Below are 17,978 nucleotides of genomic sequence, written 5' to 3'. Positions count from 1 at the left end.
AAGTTCAGCAGAAAGCATGTGTATATGTGTCACAGAAAGGGTTTGGCACCAACACATAGTTATAGGGAGAAGAAGACTTGGTTTGATGGAAAAGCTAAACATGGGAGGAAGGGAAGAATTTTAACAGGTCGTGAGATATCCCAGAATCTAAAAAAATTCAAAAACGAGTTTGGAAATGTGAAAGAATCTGGGAGGAAGAGGAAAAATCTGACTGTATGGAATCAGTCTATGATGATGACGATATATCCAGTGAATCTGAGGAAGATGAGGAAGTAGAAGTAGACCATGAGGAGTTGTCAAGATGGAAAAAAAGATCATTTTTTTTCAAACTGGCTTATTGGAAGGTATGTTTATTAATTTATTGATTAATTAAGTTGGGATTTTTAAGAACTGTAATTGTGTTGTGTAGGATGTTCCGGTAAGGCATAATTTGGATGTAATGCATGTAGAGAAAAATGTGGCTGCAAGCATTGTCTCTACATTGTTGCATTGTGGTAAATCTAAGGATGGTCTCAATGCTCGTAAAGATTTGGAAGATATGGGTATAAGAAAGGACTTGCATCCTACCATCCGAGGAAAGAGAACCTACCTTCCCGCAGCACCTTGGTTTCTGTCCAAGCAAGAGAAGAATTTTTTTTGCAAACGTCTATTTGACCTTAAAGGTCCAGACGGGTACTGTTCTAATATATCAAGGGGTGTGTCATTAGAAGACTGTAAGGTGACAGGGCTCAAATCCCACGACTATCACGTGTTGATGCAGCAACTACTACCGGTTGCACTCAGAGGGTTATTACCAAATGGTCCGAGGACAGCAATCTTGCGCTTATGCGCATTCTTCAACCATTTGTGTCAGAGAGTTATTGATATAGAGGTGATTTCAGTAATGGAAGCTGAAATCGTGGAAACTCTTTGTATGTTTGAAAGGTTTTTCCCTCCCACCTTCTTTGATATCATGGTACACTTGACTGTACATCTAGGAAGGGAAGCTCGACTAGGAGGACCAGTCCATTTTAGATGGATGTATCCATTTGAAAGGTATATTTGCTCTCTACTATTATATTTAGATTGTATTTGTAGTGATTTTCTATTTTGTTGCTAATCCGTATTTCTTTGTATTTGCAGATATATGAAAGTTCTGAAAGACTTTGTTCGAAACCCTGCAAGACCAGAGGGTTGTATAGCTGAGTCATATATGACAGAAGAATGTATGCAGTTCTGTAGTGATTTTCTGAAAAAGACAACAAGTGTAGAAGAAAAACTTGATAGGAATACAAATTATGATAACAGCTCAATACTAGAAGGTCGTCCCTTATCTGCAGGAACTACAATTAATCTGACTGAAATGGAGAAGAACATTGCCCATCTTGCTGTCATTCAAAATATGGCTGCCTTGGATCCTTATGTAGAGTAAGTTCTCTATATTCAAAATATGGCTGCCTTGGATCCTTATGCATTGTACATGTATATCAACCTGACTATTTATATTTGTATTTCTCCTTTTGCAAGCATGCACCTGCAACATCTCCAAGACATAAATCCAAGGTGTAAACATGATGCATCACTGTTATGGACTATGCATGCTAAGTATTTTGCTTCTTGGTTAAAAGAACAGACAAGTAATTTCGTAAATTGTTTGTAAGATTGAGTATGGTTTAGCTGTCTATAAGTGACTGACTCTTATTGTTTTTAATTTGGTAGATACCTATGGCTTCAAATAATCATGAGGATATAATTAAATGGCTGGCATATGGTCCAAGGTGTACTGCAAGGTCTTACACTGGCTACATAGTGAATGGGCTACGTTTTCACACAAGCTCACTTGAAAGGAAAAATCAGAATAGTGGGATTTATTATGAGGCAACGGCTATGTGTAGGTCTAGTGCTAAAGATACGTCCCAAGTAGTTGATCTGGTATCTTACTATGGGAGAGTAATTGACATAATATTACTTGATTATAATGTGTTCTATGTTCCCATATTCCGGTGTCAATGGGCAGTAAGAGGTAACAGAGTTAAGATTGAAGATGGGTTCACACTTGTTTACTTGAATCAAAGCCAAGTCAGTTTTTTGAGGGATCCATGTATACTAGCTTCTCAAGCAAAGCAAATCTTTTATTCAAGGGAAGATGATTCATCAAATTGGCATGTTGTTATGAGAAGTTCTTCTATTCATCAAATTGGCATGTTGTTATGAGAAGTTCTTCACGGACATATAGTAAAGAAGATGATCAAGATGGACCTGTAGATATTGGTCCGTTGCCAGTAGATGTTGATATGGATGTTGAGCTGGATGAAGCTGAATATGCTAGAACTGATTGTGAAGGCATATATGTCTCAAATGTAGTGATTACATGTTTAATTTGTGTCTCCTCTTGCTCATGATTTTTGTTTATATTTGTTAACTCATTGTGTGAATTTTTATTGATATATGTTTAGCATCAATATGATCTAACTCGTTTCTTCTTTGATGTAGGTGAATTAATATGGGTCGACCAAAGAAAAAGGGTGCACAAAAAAAGAAGAAGAAGGTAGCAGATGATGATGCAGAATTTATTTGTACTGTGGAGCCCCCGACTGTAGTAGCTCAGCAGCCAAGCAGCCATGAGGAGCCCCCAACTGTAGCAGCTCAGCAGCCCAGCATGCAAGAAGAGCCCTCGACTGTAGCAGTTCAGCAGCCCAGCAGCCCTTTGGAGCCCCCGATTGTAGCAGATCAGCAGCTAAATGAGGAAGAGCATGTAGGTGAGATTGAATTGGATGATGCCAATGAACGTCCTGCCAAGCGTAAGAGACAGAGAGGACCCACAAAGATGAAAAACATCGCCAAGGATCCAACGGTTCGAGTAAGCGTTGACTACACCCTCATGGGAGAGCCTTATGGTCCAGGGTCAATTAAGCTTGCATCCTATGCTGGTGCATTGGCAGGGGAACACGTTCACATCAAAATTAATAATTGGAAGCAAGTTAGTGAAGATATGAAAACAGTTCTCTGGAAATCTATACAGGTAACAATTTCATTAAAATATGCTTTTGTTTATTTAGAACATGCTAATTTTAATAATTACATGTTAATGGTAACTGAGTGCAGGCAAGATTTGATCTTGATGAAGAGTTTCAAAGGATTGCTGTGATGAAGCAGATGGGAAATCTGTGGAGGGCATACAAGTCACGCATTGTCAGGCAGCTTAATGAGGCTAAGAATAACCAGCAGAGGATGAATCTGAGACCAATGAACATTTCTCCTATCGACTGGCGTAAATTTGTGAAAACAAAAACAAGCCAAGCCTTTAAGGTATTGTCTTTAAATTAGGTAAGTTTAATATTTGAGTGATGGTTAATAACATGTTTAAATGTTAGGTTGTGAGTGACACGGCTAAAGAAAGGAGGAAGAAACAGATCCCTCACACTACTAGTCGTAAAGGAATGGTCAGACTAACGGAAGAAATGGTAAGCATACTACCATCTACGTTATTTGATCTGGTAATATCTACCTTGATAATTGATGTGTTGCTTTTTCACAGAAAGTTGAAAGCGAGGATCCATCTGAAGTGACAAGGCTAAAGGTTTGGGTCAAGTCGCGTACCAAAAAGGATGGTACACCAGTTAATACGAATGCCGCAGAAAAGATTGTAAGTTCCAAATTGGCATGTCGCTTAGTTATTTGTTACCCATTAAATGTTGTGTATTTCCTCTTATGCAGAAAAAGGCAGCTGAACTGGTTGGTGCTGATGGTCCAACAAGTACAACAAATCCAGATGTAGATCATCTCTCCCAGCTTTTGGGACCTGACAATCCTGGTATACTGAGGGCAATGGGTAGAGGCATGAGTAAGACCAAATTAGCTTGTTTCCAAATTAAGAACAAATGTATGGCTGACATGCAAGAGAAGCAAGTTCAATTAGTAAAGCAGGTCAATCAGTTGCAAAATGAAATTATGGATTTAAAGAAGCAGGTTAGTTAATTACATTGACAATTCTCAAAGTATTCATTAACTTGCTAATTTATTAAATGGAATTTGACATTGCTTTCTTAAATTACAGGGACTAGAGCCTGAAATTGGTGAAAACTCAGCTCCAAGAGTAAGTGATTCCTTATTCTTATTATATATTATCAGTTATTCCTTCAAGCTTATTTAAATTTCTAACTTATGTTTATTTTCAACTTCAACATTTGTAGAGTGTAAACAAAAAATCACGCCCTAGGTGTGTGTTGGTCGATTGGTCTAACACTGATGAGAATATTGCTGAGGGGCGTATTCTTTCTTCTGATCCTGATGACATAGTGAATGACTCTCGTCTAGGCCCTACGGATCTGAAAGTGTTGGTTGAATCTGCTTTGAAACCAGATGCTTTCCTCTGGATACCTGCAATTAAAATGTTTACTATTGCGGAAGCTGTTGGACAGATGATTGCATGGCCTGCAGATAAATGTGTTCTATTGGATAAAGAGATCCAAATAGAAGACATTGTGCCGAGGGTAAAATTTATTGTCCTTTCCAGACAATTTCTTCTCCTTTACTATATTCTAATTTGAATTGTGTTTTACTGATTGTGTATGACAGGGCCTACATGGAAGTTTGCTGAACAAATGTCAACTACTGGATTTGTCTACGGATGAATTGATTGTTGCTGAGGGTCGTTGTCACACACAAGAACCATCTGCATTACTTAATGTCTTTCTATTGGGCCAAAAGCTGTTAAAGTATTCGTGGATTCAGTATGTCAACCTGACACGTTCATATGGAGGCCTACAATGGACACAACATACCTGGAGGACTGTTTGATGACTTATGTAGCATGGCCTGCCCATAAAGTTGTTCGTCAGAATGGCGAGAGTTCTCCTATACATAATCCTCCATCAACTAATATACCATCAAGTTCTACATCAACAGCAGGGGCAAAATCTGCAGCAACATGTCCTATTGAGGATGCAACAGGTCCAGGCTCTCCAACTAAGAAAACTCTACCGCATTCACAGGAATCTCAGGTAAATGTTTTCAATATTTTATGAAGTAGTTTCTGTCAAGTCATATGATTGTTGGTTGGCTTATATTATTGGCATTGCAGCGTATCAATGAAGTTGTCTCAAAGGAAAATAAGAAGTGCAGACTGATGGATATTACCGGAAAAGCTGGTTGTTGCTGAAGGACGATGGACAACAAACGATCCAGACCAAAAAGTTCACTTTGTTTGTTTGGGTTCTAATGCAGTTAAAGTGTGGGTAGATATTGTCAAGGTAAGCGATGCAGCAGTTTGGAGGCCATCAGAAGAAATCGAGATGATGGAAGATGCCCTTGGCACATTCATTGCATGGCCAGAGGACAAAGTGATCATCATGTAAACCATGAGGTTTACTGTCTCCTACTTTAGACTTACAATCTATCTTATGGATTTGCTTTTTATTTTCAGACTTGTCTTGTTCCTTATGGATTTTAAACTTGTGTTATATACTATGTATTATGTTTGATTGTGAAATGGTGAATTAGGGATTTAATATTAATACAGGTTTCGGATCACTTTCAAAATAACACGAAAACAATGTTCTCAAAACACTTATAATCGCATCTAGAATCCTGCTATAACAGAATATATTATAGCATAAAGATATTGCTTATGAAAACTGAATTAAACCGTTTAACTAACGTTATGGTAGAATCACCTAACATAGCGTGTATAATGACTTATAATATTATCTTTAAAAATTTGAAAAGCGGGATAACATAGCATTTCTGTACTGCTATGGTATATACCATAGCATACAAATTATGCGCTATCATATGTGAGGTACCTACAATAACAGTGGCCTAACATAGCATTTGTAAAAGAGCTATGAATTACATATTATAGCGTTTCTCTCGTGCTAACAATGTACATATTTGTTTTAGTGCTGACAGAAGAAACTTATAGGCCTAAATGATATAAAAGCGTACAAAATGTTTGTTCATTATTAACATTTCTAAATTAAGTCACATTAAAAACAAAGCTATAAACTAATGAATTTAATATATGATAGCTTCTTTTATACTCTCTCTGTTCCATTATACTCACTCTGTATCAAAAAGAATGATTTTCTAGTATTTTTTCTTGTATCACAAAGAATGATTTTCTGTATACTTTTATCAATTAATGCTTAAAAATTGTAAATTTCAAAAATCATTAAATGAAAATTTAAAAATTTAATGAAATACTATTGATTAATAATTATAAAATATGTTATTATAAATAAATAATACACTTATTGCTAAACATTAAATGTTTTTCTTAATTCATGTAAAAATCATAAAACATCATCTATTGTGATACAGAGGGAGTATAAGATTTTTGGCTAAAAGCACAAAGATTAAGAAACAATAAATGTTTACTCATTTCACATTATTAAACCAATAGAAAATACTGCAGAATTTAAATAGTCAAAAAATTTTAAATTAATATTAAAAAATTCATAGAAACTTGATTTTTTTTATAATATAGAAAAAATAAAAAAGGCTAAAAGATCTTATATACTGGAACACAGGGAGTATATTATTTTTTAATAGTCCCCCCAAATAGTTATAAAATTAAAACTAATATCTAAGAATGTTGACCAATTTACTCAATTTTATTTTATTTTATAGTGTGTAATTAAACTTGTCACCATTTTTTTTCCTTTCCATAACTATATATATGTTGACCAAATAGTTATAGAATTGAGTCTTATCATTTAGAATGTTGACCAAAATAAAAAATCTACTGATAGTTTATGGACAAATATCATATAAACTGTATGTCCTTTTTAATGATATGTCATTATAGGTAAGAGTTTTTCATTTTGATAACATATCTATAACCAAATAGTAAAAATAAACATTTTGTTGACCAGAATTTTGGTTCAAATGTAAGTGTAAACAAGCATGTATGACTTTGAATTATAGATAATCAAGTACGTCCATTTTCATTTATCTACACAAAACATGAAATTACCTAAACTGTTAAGCCTCAAATTCTTGACAAACGAATATAAATAGAGGGCTCTTTACTCCCTGAGATAATAGATAACTCAAGCTGACATTTAAAAATGAATAGGATAGAATATATGTTTTTAATATTTGAATTCGTTTCGGTACTCTTCTTGATGTTTACGGCTAATGCTAGGGCTCGTGGTCGTGGAGGTATAGATTTTGATAAGAACTACGTCGTAACGTGGGGACAAAATCATGTCTTAAAACTCAACCAAGGGAAAGAAGTTGAGCTTTCCATGGATCAGTCTTCAGGTTCATTTCCTTTCTTTTTACTTTCCAAATACGAAGTCATGTTTTAATGGTTTATGTGTGTACTGAAGTCATTTCCGTATATATTTTTGTTTATTTTTGCAAAATATTAGAACCCAAATGACCATGTTATTGGTTTTTAAATTGTGGTAATGACTGTTTTTTTTAATATATGTCACCACCTAAATTCAAACCTGTATAGTGAGTATTGTTAATACAAAAAGATACAAGATACATATATATATATATATACATATATGATATAAAATATTGAAATGTATACAAAACATCGAAATTAAAAGTTTGTCACAACCTACAATACTAATTAATAGGTTCTGGCTTTGAGTCTAAAAGCCATTACGGATCAGGATTCTTTCAAATGAGAATCAAATTGCCTCCAAGAGATTCTGCCGGTGTTGTCACTGCTTTCTATGTACGTTCACATTTTTCTCTCTACGATAAATTTGGAGTTTCAACATTGTGAATTTGCTTTTTTTTTTTTTTTTTTAAATATATATATGTTCATGTATTGGTTACAGTTGACTTAAAAAGGAAACACCCACGATGAGGTCGACTTTGAGTTCTTGGGGAATAGAGAAGGGAAACCGATAGGAATCCAAACAAATGTGTTTACCAATGGACAAGGAAATAGAGAACAAAAGTTTGTTCTTTGGTTCGATCCTACCACAAGTTTCCACACTTATGGGATTCTTTGGAATCCGTATCATATTGTGTAAGTTTTTTTCTTTTCTTCTCCTTCCTTTCTCTTTATGCAAAATCTTCGCTTATCTAAGTAAATCTTTTTGGATGGTTTGTTAACAGGTTTTACGTCGAGAAAATTCCAATAAGAGTGTTCAAGAATAACAGAAGATTTGGCGTGAACTATCCATCAAAGCCCATGCAACTAGTGGCTAGTCTTTGGAATGGTGAAGAATGGGCGACAAACGGTGGTAAGGACAAGATTAATTGGGCATATGCTCCTTTTAAGGCCCAGTTCCAAGGCTTCCCCGAACATGGCTGTCGCCTAGATGGTCAGAGTAATAATAGGAAAGTTTGTGGTTCGACAAGGTACTGGTGGAACAATAGGACGTATAATAGGTTAAGCGCAAACGAACAGAAGGCAATGGAGGATGTGAGAGCAAAGTACATGAAATATGATTACTGTTCTGATCGGCCTAGATATCCTGTCCCTCCTACTGAATGTCGATTGAATAAATGAGAGTAAAAATACATTTTTATCAAAGGCAAATAATATACTCAAATAACATATTTGATATCTTATATATATTTCCAAGTTCTCTTATTAGTCAATAACAAAAGATATAATCAATCAATAATGGGTATGACTGGAAGTCTGGAATGTTATAAGATGAGTAGCTGAACAGCAGACTAACTCAATAATTGTTAACTGTATGAACTGATTCGAGAAAGTTCTCGTAAAATTATATATATGAAAAATTGACTAACTTTCTTCATATATTAATGCCACATCAGCTCAGCTCATAAGAGAATGGTACGATTCTAGTTATGCATTTTGTAACTTTGTCCATTTAGTGTTTCATGTGTGTTGTCTTAAGTTGATTTGGAGATTATCTCTCATGGAGATTCTTAAGGGTTATTAGACCAGAATGAACTTAATCAAGCACGAGTCTTTCTGGTCAATTTCATCTAGCCTCACTTGATGGATTGATAAGTAGGTCCAGAACCAACTCTCGGTAATTCAACTGATGGGTGATCAAAGATACGAAAAAGGGTTACATGTCTAATTTGCCTTGCACGGTTAGGAAAATCTTTCAATCTTTTTTTCCAGTCTTTTCTATTTCTCAGAGAATGAGAAAGCGTTGATGTAAAAAAGTTAATTTTTATTTTTTTCAAATGATTTATTATTTTTTTGAAGAAAAAGACAATTAAACTACATTTTATCCATATCACGTTAATCTACCTACTAAAATATCACCTGTTTCAACCCACGATCCTAGCATCACAATCCCATTTTTGTCTAAATTTCGGAGTAAACGGCCTTCTAGATACGGTATGTGATATGCCTATTTTGAGCCCATTTATGTCCTTGCCTCTTGGGTGATTAAAATATTTTTTTATGATCGGACGGCTCTCGCTAAGCAAAACAAGGTTTAGTAATAAGTAGCAACCAAATCCTAAATAAACAAAACAAGGTTTAGTAGTAACTAGTAAGTAACAAGTAAACCAACCTTTAATTAAATACTTTGGCTTTGGCGGAATTGTTGTCTCGTCTTTAATTAACATCAACGAAGATCTTTGGTTCAGAAGGTGGTGTAACTAGGCGCGGGTGTTTATCTACCGGTCTCATTCTCGTTGTTGCCCTCGCTTTTTGGTCGAGTACTACGCTCCGACCATCACCTTGTCTAGTGGGCATCATATCAACTTTCAGTCCATAGGCCAACCATTTTTAGTAGGCTCCACGTCTAATTCTGACCTCATCTATATCTATTGGCCGGTTTGTTACGTTTGAGAGGCTTTAAAGACTTGTTTACTTTCACTACAAATTACCACATTATATTTTTCCGTATTTCACTCGTACAGTTCCGACAACAACTTCAAGAACGATCATCCATCCATCCATCCATCCTGAAACTACTCCATCATAAGTACGCTTAACTTTGGAGTTCTCTGAGGACCATTGACCGAAAAGATAATTTCATTTTGGTGACATAGATGCCCAAATCAATTCTTTTAAACCTCTCCGCATGTCCATGAATTTGGGGTGTCACAATTCACCCCCACAAACAGGACGTTGCGCACCAAGACCCTCACCCCTTGATAGTGTGAGTCATGCCGACTCCACACTCATCTGGATTTGGCTCTGATACCACTTGTAATGCCCCAACCGCCAACTCTCTTAGTGGGCCCCCTGTCCACTTCCAGTCCATGGGCCCACCTCTTTGTGGGACCCACATCTACTCTTGGCTTATGAGCCTACCCATATCCGACGGCCGGTTTGTTATGCTCGGGAGGCTTTAAAGACTTGTTTACTATCTCTACAAATCACCACATTATCTTTTCCTGTGTTTTGTCTTCACTCACATAGTTCCCACAACCACTTCCTAGAATATCATCGATCCTGAAACTACTCCAGCATAAACACGCTTAACTTTGGATTTCTCTCAGGATCCTTGACCTAAAAGATAAGTGCACTTTGATGGCATAGATGACAAAATCAATACTTTTAAACCTCTCCGCATGTCCCTGAAACAGGGGTGTCATAATTCAGCCCTACTAACATATCGCAACGCCCTCGTTGCACACCAAGACCGTCACCACCTGACGGTATGAGTCTTCCCGAATCCATATTCGTGTAGGTTTGGCTCTGATACCACTTGTAACACTCCGACTACCACTTTCTTAGTGTGCCCCATGTCCACTCCAACTGAAACAACCTGACCCGTTTTAAATAATAATAAAATAATTAAATACCTAATAATATTTAAGTATAACCCAAACAATAAACCAACAACAAACCAACATATCCAACTCTAATTAACATAAACCAACTATCAATATGCACAACGGAGATATATGTCAGACTAACAAAACCATCAACCTAGCAAGCATTTAACCAGGTTCCAACAAGAATAACATAACTATAACGCAACAAACGAGACCCCAGATAATCCTCCTCCTCATTGCCATGATTCCACATGTACATTACCTGCACCACAAGCACAATGAGATACGTGAATATTACTAGAAATACTAAGTGAGGCGATCTTTCCATCTACGAGCTATACATATAAGGAATCGAGATAACAACCACAAATAAAACATTAACAAACCACCCAATAAGCATAACGTCCAATAAGACATTCATCATCACTACACATCATCACAACAAAACAAGTCACACAATCTCAATCGCTTAGATAGGCTCATGGTCATGCCTTCACCTTAACAAGGTCATTCAAACAACAAAAGACAACCAGGAGATACTCTCCTCACGTCAACAACAATCCAAAAACACCCGTTAACTGTCAAATCCATCCAATGGAAAGCTATCCATAGGCATGACAGAGCATCCCACAAAATCTCTTGCTGATCAAGTAACAGACGGGACCATGATCCCACTTTCAATCTCCACTGGTCTTAGTTCGCGTCTGAGAAGAAACGTTCCACTAAACAACAGCTATCTCCTAGAATATTAACTCAAATTCAAATCCTCAAAAAGGAGAATCTAGATACAAGGCTTAGGTATAAGTCCACCAAGTTTTATTACCTTTGGGTACAATTTACTATGTGGAATCTTTTTTCTCCCAAACCTTGATGATTATGTTTTTTCCTTAATCTCCTTCACACCACACCACGTCCCTCTCTCTTTCTCTCTCACGTTCTTTCTATCTTTCACGAAACGTAGAGTACCAACCCAAAATTAAGAAGGAGAGGCGTCTAAGCCCTTATAATCTCACTTAGGGCTTCCCAAAATTGGCCCTAAACTGAGAGAATTAGAGTCAAACCAACCACAAATTTGGTTAGACCAATAATTAATTAAACCAATGGTTTAATCAATAAATTAACCAACTTAATAAACCTAAATGAATTAAATCGATCACACTTCAATTCCCGATACAAACTCCAATATTTCATTATTTTTGAGACACGGGCGTTATAAATGTAGAGGGAATGACGTTCCTAGTGGGAGATGTGGGAGAAAGGGGCTCATGGGGGAAAAGGATATGATGCATGACCGTTCTTCCATGTAATCTGGATCCGTGTGTGGGAGGGTGTTGAAACTTTTTGTGGCTACACCAACGGTGGATGTCGATCGACACCAACACCTCAGTTGTCGAAGTGGTGGCTCAGTGTCGAGCGACACCAACATGTTATTGAGGCTGTTGTATCGTGTTGTAGGACATGTGTCAAGCGATATCAAGGGGATTTTGATTGACACCCGCTCCTACGGTGTGTGTTTCCGCTTGTTTCTAGCAAGAATTTTTGTCAGGAAAGCTTGAGTAGTTGCTGTAAAATCTAAGGGTGATCCATACTTTTTGTTATCTGATTGCAAAGTGTGGGGCAAGGCAAAGTCTGTGGCTGGAGCGGAAATAGAGTATACCAGCCCATCTCTCATGTAACTTAGTCGCTTAGGGGTGGTTGGTTGTGCGACTAAATACCAAAATGAGATGGTGTTTGGGATACATGATTATGTGAATCTTATTCCAGGAGGTGGTGTCAAGTGGCTTTATCGGCCAATTACAAAGTGGTTTGATGGAGGAGGAATGTAGTTTGAGGTGTTTTTTTAAGTTAAGTACATTCGAATGTAGTTTGACGTGGTTGGTCGCTACGTAGAATGGTTAGTTGGGTTTAGCGTGTGTTTGTGGAGGCTTTTGTAATAAGCTGATTTGATGATGGTTATCTCGTCAAAATTATGGGAGTTTGGTGAGATCGTTTCCGTGTATCATGTTTGAGAATCGGAAATCTGGGTTGGAGTGTCTCGATTTGGTATTAAAGCATATACAGTTGTAGGACATGTTCTTGAATAGAAATAGACTTGTCTAAATCGTTATACGCGGTAAGTGGTAAGGAAAAGCATGAAAGTGTGTTGAAATACTTGATCCGAGAGTGATCAAGTAGGAAATCTGTCTTTTCTAAGAAATTCACCTAATTAAAATATCGAGGTCAATACACAATATTGACTGTGGTCCAAGTAGGTGGTGGATAAATTAGAAACAATTAAGTAATATTGACTAATTTGGAGTATCCATATTCATATGCGTAATACACTAGACATGTTATGGAAGTCTTAATCTTCTCTTCTTTTTTCTTAACTACCTTTTTTCTTGGACTTATTGTTTGGGAAAAAATAGATTAACTACTTTTTTTCTTGGACTTATTGTTTGGGAAAAAATGGATTTAAATATAGGTATTACTAAATTAGACAACAAAAATGTACCTCTCAAATTAGTGGTTCCAAATTAGACATTTTTCAAGAAACTGCTAACTTTTTAGATTGTGTGGTGTTTAAAAGCTATATTAATCTAGTTTTTCTTTAATACACATACGCTAGAAGCACTTACTTATATTTTATATGAATTCCTTACTTTCTAGTTCTTAAAAACATATAAACTATAGAAGAGAATAAAAGAAAAGTATCAAGAAAAGATGAAGGCTTGTGTGATATGTTTGATGTTAATAAGTATTTTTGTGATGATGGAGCCAAGGTTAGCTGGTGGTAAATATTTAGATCCAGGAGTTCTTAATCCGTGTTTGCGTCCTAATCCACCAGCAGGATGCCAGTCCCCAGGATCCGTCGAGAAACCTAAGGAGCGAGCTAATGAGCATAAAGCTGGATGCTCCAAAAGTACCCGGTGTGACCGTGCAACATAATCATGGTGATATATCCGCATCATAAATGTCTCATTCTATTATATAGATAACTAGCAATTGACCCGTGCTATGCGCGTTAGTTAGATTATGATGTATTCCGGATTTTGTTGTGTATATTATTTTTTTGGTTACGTAAATTCATCTTTACGTTTGTTTTTGTATTTGATTTTGGTTGCTTATGTTGTTTTGTTGGATATTTTTTTTTATAAAAATAGGTTTGCTGTTTATTTTTAAAAAATTGAGATCATCTTCTGTGCTTTTAATGCTTTAAAAAAAAAATATTATTAGAAGTTAACATTGTGTAGTTGAAGTTGTTGTTTGGCTGTAGTTGTTAGTTGTGATTAATTTAGTATTATTTGTCATTTTGTGGCTGGATTTTTATTTAATATTTTCATATGTATTTGTAAACTGTTGAAGTAGTTTTTTTGTCAATGTTTAAGTGTTTGGAGTGAAAAAGGTACTGGATTTTATTAAGAAAAATAAATAAAATCAATAACTTACTTTTCTTTTCTTTTGTGCTATTTTTGATTGTTTGAGTCGGGCCCAATTTCTCTGTAAGGTTTATAATATGTTAGTCTATTGGGTCATTATTTGTATGTTATTGAGTTGGGAATGAATTTGTTCTTTTTCAAAATTCGATGTCCTCATGAACGGATAGGAGAAGAGCAATGTTTGCGATCTAGAGGACAGTATGAGGATTGAACTTATGTCGTTGATGCTCGTTATCGTTTTTTCAGTCATCCCTTTTGTAATCGTCTTCCCTTGAATATATTTTTTTTTGGGAGGTTTGCGTATTTAGTTGATTTCCTGCTCGCTTCGCATCTGTAGGGGATATTTGGTTATCTCCCTGTTGATTTCATCAAAGGTAAATGTGAATTGGGTTGCAAATTTGTTTATATGAAAATGTGTTGGCTTCCTTAGATTTCCTAATTAAGTTGTGAGTTGTTTTTGTGTTCTTAGTTGTATTTTTTTTTCGTTTGTCCTCTGAGTGATTTTTTCGATTCGATGTGAGTTGTGTTTTGGGAAAAATTAATTTCTTGTTTATCTTGCAGTAATTTTATAAAGTCCGGGTTGGTTTTTTGTTGGCTCGGTTTTCTTTTTCATATAATTTAGTGTTACGGTTAACTGATTGTAGCATTCGTATTTCTGAATCTTTTTAGTTTATTAAAGGTGTGTTCATCTCTTTGCTTCTTTGTGTTTGGTGATGGATTTGTGAAGTGCTGCCAAAAGTTTTGATTGATTTTTGAATCTCTGTTTGTCTTCTCTGTAAGGCTTACCATCACATCTCTTTTTGATTTTGAAGGTATAGACCTCTTTGCATATATCTATGTCCTGTTCGTCATAATACTTGGAGGCTTTTTTCTTGAGATCGATTGTTGGCAGTTTCTTCATCATATTTTGATCTTCTATGTTCTGATTTTGATGTGATGGTAAGCGGCGGACTTAAAAAAAAAATTTCCATCTTTTGTTTACTTGCTATACTTTCAGGTTTGTTCCTTGTTTCTTTTGTTTTAATTTTGTTGGAGGCGTCGCTATTGTTTAAGAAGGAGAAAAACAGAGATTTCTATTTCGAATTGTAGAACTGATTTAAGGTTGATAACATTAGTAAACCATATTGTTGTTCCTTAAGCTAAATGAAAAAGACAAAATTGAGCATTTGTTTGTAATAGCAGTGTGCGCATCTATTTTCCATGTCATTGACGGTGCAGTTGATAGTTGGTCCGATTGCTGCCAAAGTAGTGTAGTAGCATGGTATGCTTTGTACATTAACTCTGTGTAACGCCTTTTTGATATCTTTCCAGCGAGAGTTTATTTTTATATGAATATATATTTTTTCTGTTTTGTTGTCTACATTGCCAAATTTTATTTCCTATAGTTTGTTTTCTTAGTTGTACTATATATTTGAGTTTTTTTTTCTTTTAATCGTTAAACTTAGGCCCATAGGAGTCTAAAAACATATTGTCGTTGGCCTCCTAAGGTGGGTTACACACTTTTTTTTGTGTACGGCTGTGGGTTTCTTTCGTTTTTCAGATACTCTTTTTTCTCAGTCAAATAATGTTGTTTGTTTTTGCCAATTTATTTTAGATTTGACTAACAGACTTCTGCTATCGCAATTGAACTTTTCCACAGTTGATTTGTGTTTCTGATTTGATTTTTCTCGGGTAGCTTCTTTGATTTTATTATTTAGGGTATAGGGTTTTTTTTGGTTAGTTTTTTTAGTTTCTTGCTGTGTTTTTTTGCCCCTCCGTTTCAGTGTTGGTTGGGGGTTTTTCTTGGTAGTTCGTTGGTTAGGTGCACTTTTGTGTCTTCCGCTACATGCAGGCAACAGTAGAAGATGCAGGTGTGCCTTCTTCTTCACCAGACACTGCATCTGCTGGCCAGCAGTGATTCTCCAGTGTCATCCTTTAGCTCCTGAAGCCATCTCTATTCAAGGTTAAGAAGTGATTTTCCATCTGAATACATAGAACAGATCAGTTTCAGAACTATTCTTGTATTACCTTGTACTAGAATCAATACCTCTTTATAGATAAATTATAATAGAATCAAATAACTAAAATAGCAAGAACCAGTCATCAAAATCTGAGAGATTTAGTTACTTTGTATGAAAAAGAACATAAAAAGCAGCTAGTAATATGGATACTACTAGGAATGCTTTTTTGAATTGAACAATTGTTAAGATCCGATAAGCATCTGAGTTCTTCTCCTGGCTTAGATGGATTGACTGGTTCTCAAACAAAAGAAGGTCAACCAACACACATTTATCTGCTGCAGCCTGAAGCAAAAAGATTCAGCACTGAGAAAACAGCTAAAGCACTAACACATATAACACATTTGACTGACCATAAGTGTGCTTGTAGCTTCAGAATCCATATCTTCAGGGAAGCAAGAACTCACTCAGTACAACAACTTTCCTCATAATGTCTCTACCTCCCCATGAGTACAAAGCTCGACCACACAGAATACTTGATAGCAAGATCAATAAACAATTCAGTACGATCAACGATCATCAAATTAACTATGAAGAAACATATAGAAAATTGAGGAAAAGAGAGAACTCCGCAAGACATGGTTCCCGATTCATCGATCTCAGGTACAAACGCAAGCTGTTAACAGCGTGATGGAAGTCTCGAAGGCAGAAGTCGGCCGGATTTTTAACGTTATGTGCAGGCTTGAAACTGATCAATCTACCTAGTAACCGTTGCTCAAGGCGGCTAGGTTTAAGCTCCGCAAAAGATACGAAAGGGGATCCATGATCGCCGCAATGGATTTTTTTGGCAGATTGGGAAGTGAGAAATTTAATTAGTGAGATGATGTATTATATGCAAATGACTGAATTAAGAGAATAAGAAGGTGTAGTAGTGGGCTAAGAGTTAAATAAGAGGGAATTGAAGAACAATTCTTACCATTTGGAATCCTCGCCGTTACAATGAAGATTGGAATCGACGAACCCTAAGTAAAAGCACATATTAGAGGAGTGAAGTTATTGGAATAGCAATGAATGCATATGAAGGTGAGATGGTGAAACCCCATAGTAGTGAAGATGAGAAAGACATAAACGGTAGAGAAGAAGATAGGTAAACGGACCATCATGACATAAGGCGGAGAACGATAGCGATAGAAGCTGCTTATTAGGGTGGAACATAATAAATTACCATTAGCTATTCTGAAGTAGATTGGGCCGAGAAAGTTATGGGTTGGAAAATATTTTAAGTTTGGAGAAGCCAAATATAATAGTCTATATATTAAAAAGTTAAATTTGTTAGCCCATTAATATTTGTTAAAACAAGAGTGATGATGTGGCAGCACCAGGAGTGAGGAAAGATAACTTTATATATATAGATTATAATTTTTTAAGTTATAGAAATAACTTGCTACAAAACATAAACTTCTATGTATATATGTACCAGTTTCTACTCATATATTTTCTTGTTAAAAACCTAATTTTTCTGCTTCGTAAAACTAATTTAGGTGTTGACTGGTTCTCCCGCTACCTCCCGCAAACGCTGCGTTTGCGGCTGGTAGCGGTTGCTAGCGATTGGAACCAATCACACAAACGCTCCCAATCGCTCCTAATCGCTCCCAATCGCTCCAAACCACTGAATTCCAAAAGCTGCTTCCCGCAAGCGTTTGCGTTTGCGGGCGATTGCGGTTTGATTTTTTTTTTTTTTTTTGTAAAAAACTTAAAAGAAATCAATGATAAGGAATTTTTTTTTGTTATCTTCTATCTAACCATTTTACTCATTAAAGATGGAAGAAAATTAAGTACGGATATGATTGCAGAGATTATAAAATAAACAATTAGAAGAAAATAATATTCCAATTAACAATAATCCAGAAAACTTGATGTAAATTTAATGGCACATCGCACATAAGTTTAAAAA

General features: G+C 35.9%; 1 protein-coding gene, 1 long non-coding RNA gene and 1 pseudogene across 3 annotated transcripts; 2 read left to right on the top strand and 1 right to left on the bottom strand.

The window, feature by feature from the left end:
- On the top strand, positions 7,050-8,461 carry LOC104733740 (annotated as a pseudogene).
- LOC104732433 (protein RALF-like 30) lies at positions 13,288-13,692 on the top strand. Its single transcript, XM_019233957.1, has one exon. The coding sequence runs from the start codon at positions 13,372-13,374 to the stop codon at positions 13,594-13,596; it is 225 nt and encodes a 74-aa protein (XP_019089502.1). The 5' UTR covers positions 13,288-13,371; the 3' UTR covers positions 13,597-13,692.
- Positions 16,102-17,234, bottom strand: LOC104732432. 2 transcript variants are annotated; one of them, XR_758823.2, is made up of 3 exons: positions 17,182-17,234; positions 16,438-17,046; positions 16,102-16,369 (listed from the first exon to the last, which is right to left on the bottom strand). It is a non-coding gene; the product is annotated as an uncharacterized LOC104732432 (long non-coding RNA). The 2 variants fall into 2 exon arrangements; XR_758822.2 differs by having other exon boundaries at positions 16,438-17,229.

Source organism: Camelina sativa, chromosome 12 (assembly GCF_000633955.1).
Source record: "Camelina sativa cultivar DH55 chromosome 12, Cs, whole genome shotgun sequence".
Lineage (NCBI taxonomy): Eukaryota > Viridiplantae > Streptophyta > Magnoliopsida > Brassicales > Brassicaceae > Camelina > Camelina sativa.
Note: the sequence above shows the minus strand (reverse complement) of the source record. Positions and strands in the feature narration are given on the sequence as shown.

Excerpts from the sequence above, each read along its gene's own strand:
- LOC104732433 (XM_019233957.1), top strand. The coding sequence starts at position 13,372 with ATGAAGGCTTGTGTGATATGTTTGATGTTAATAAGTATTTTTGTGATG.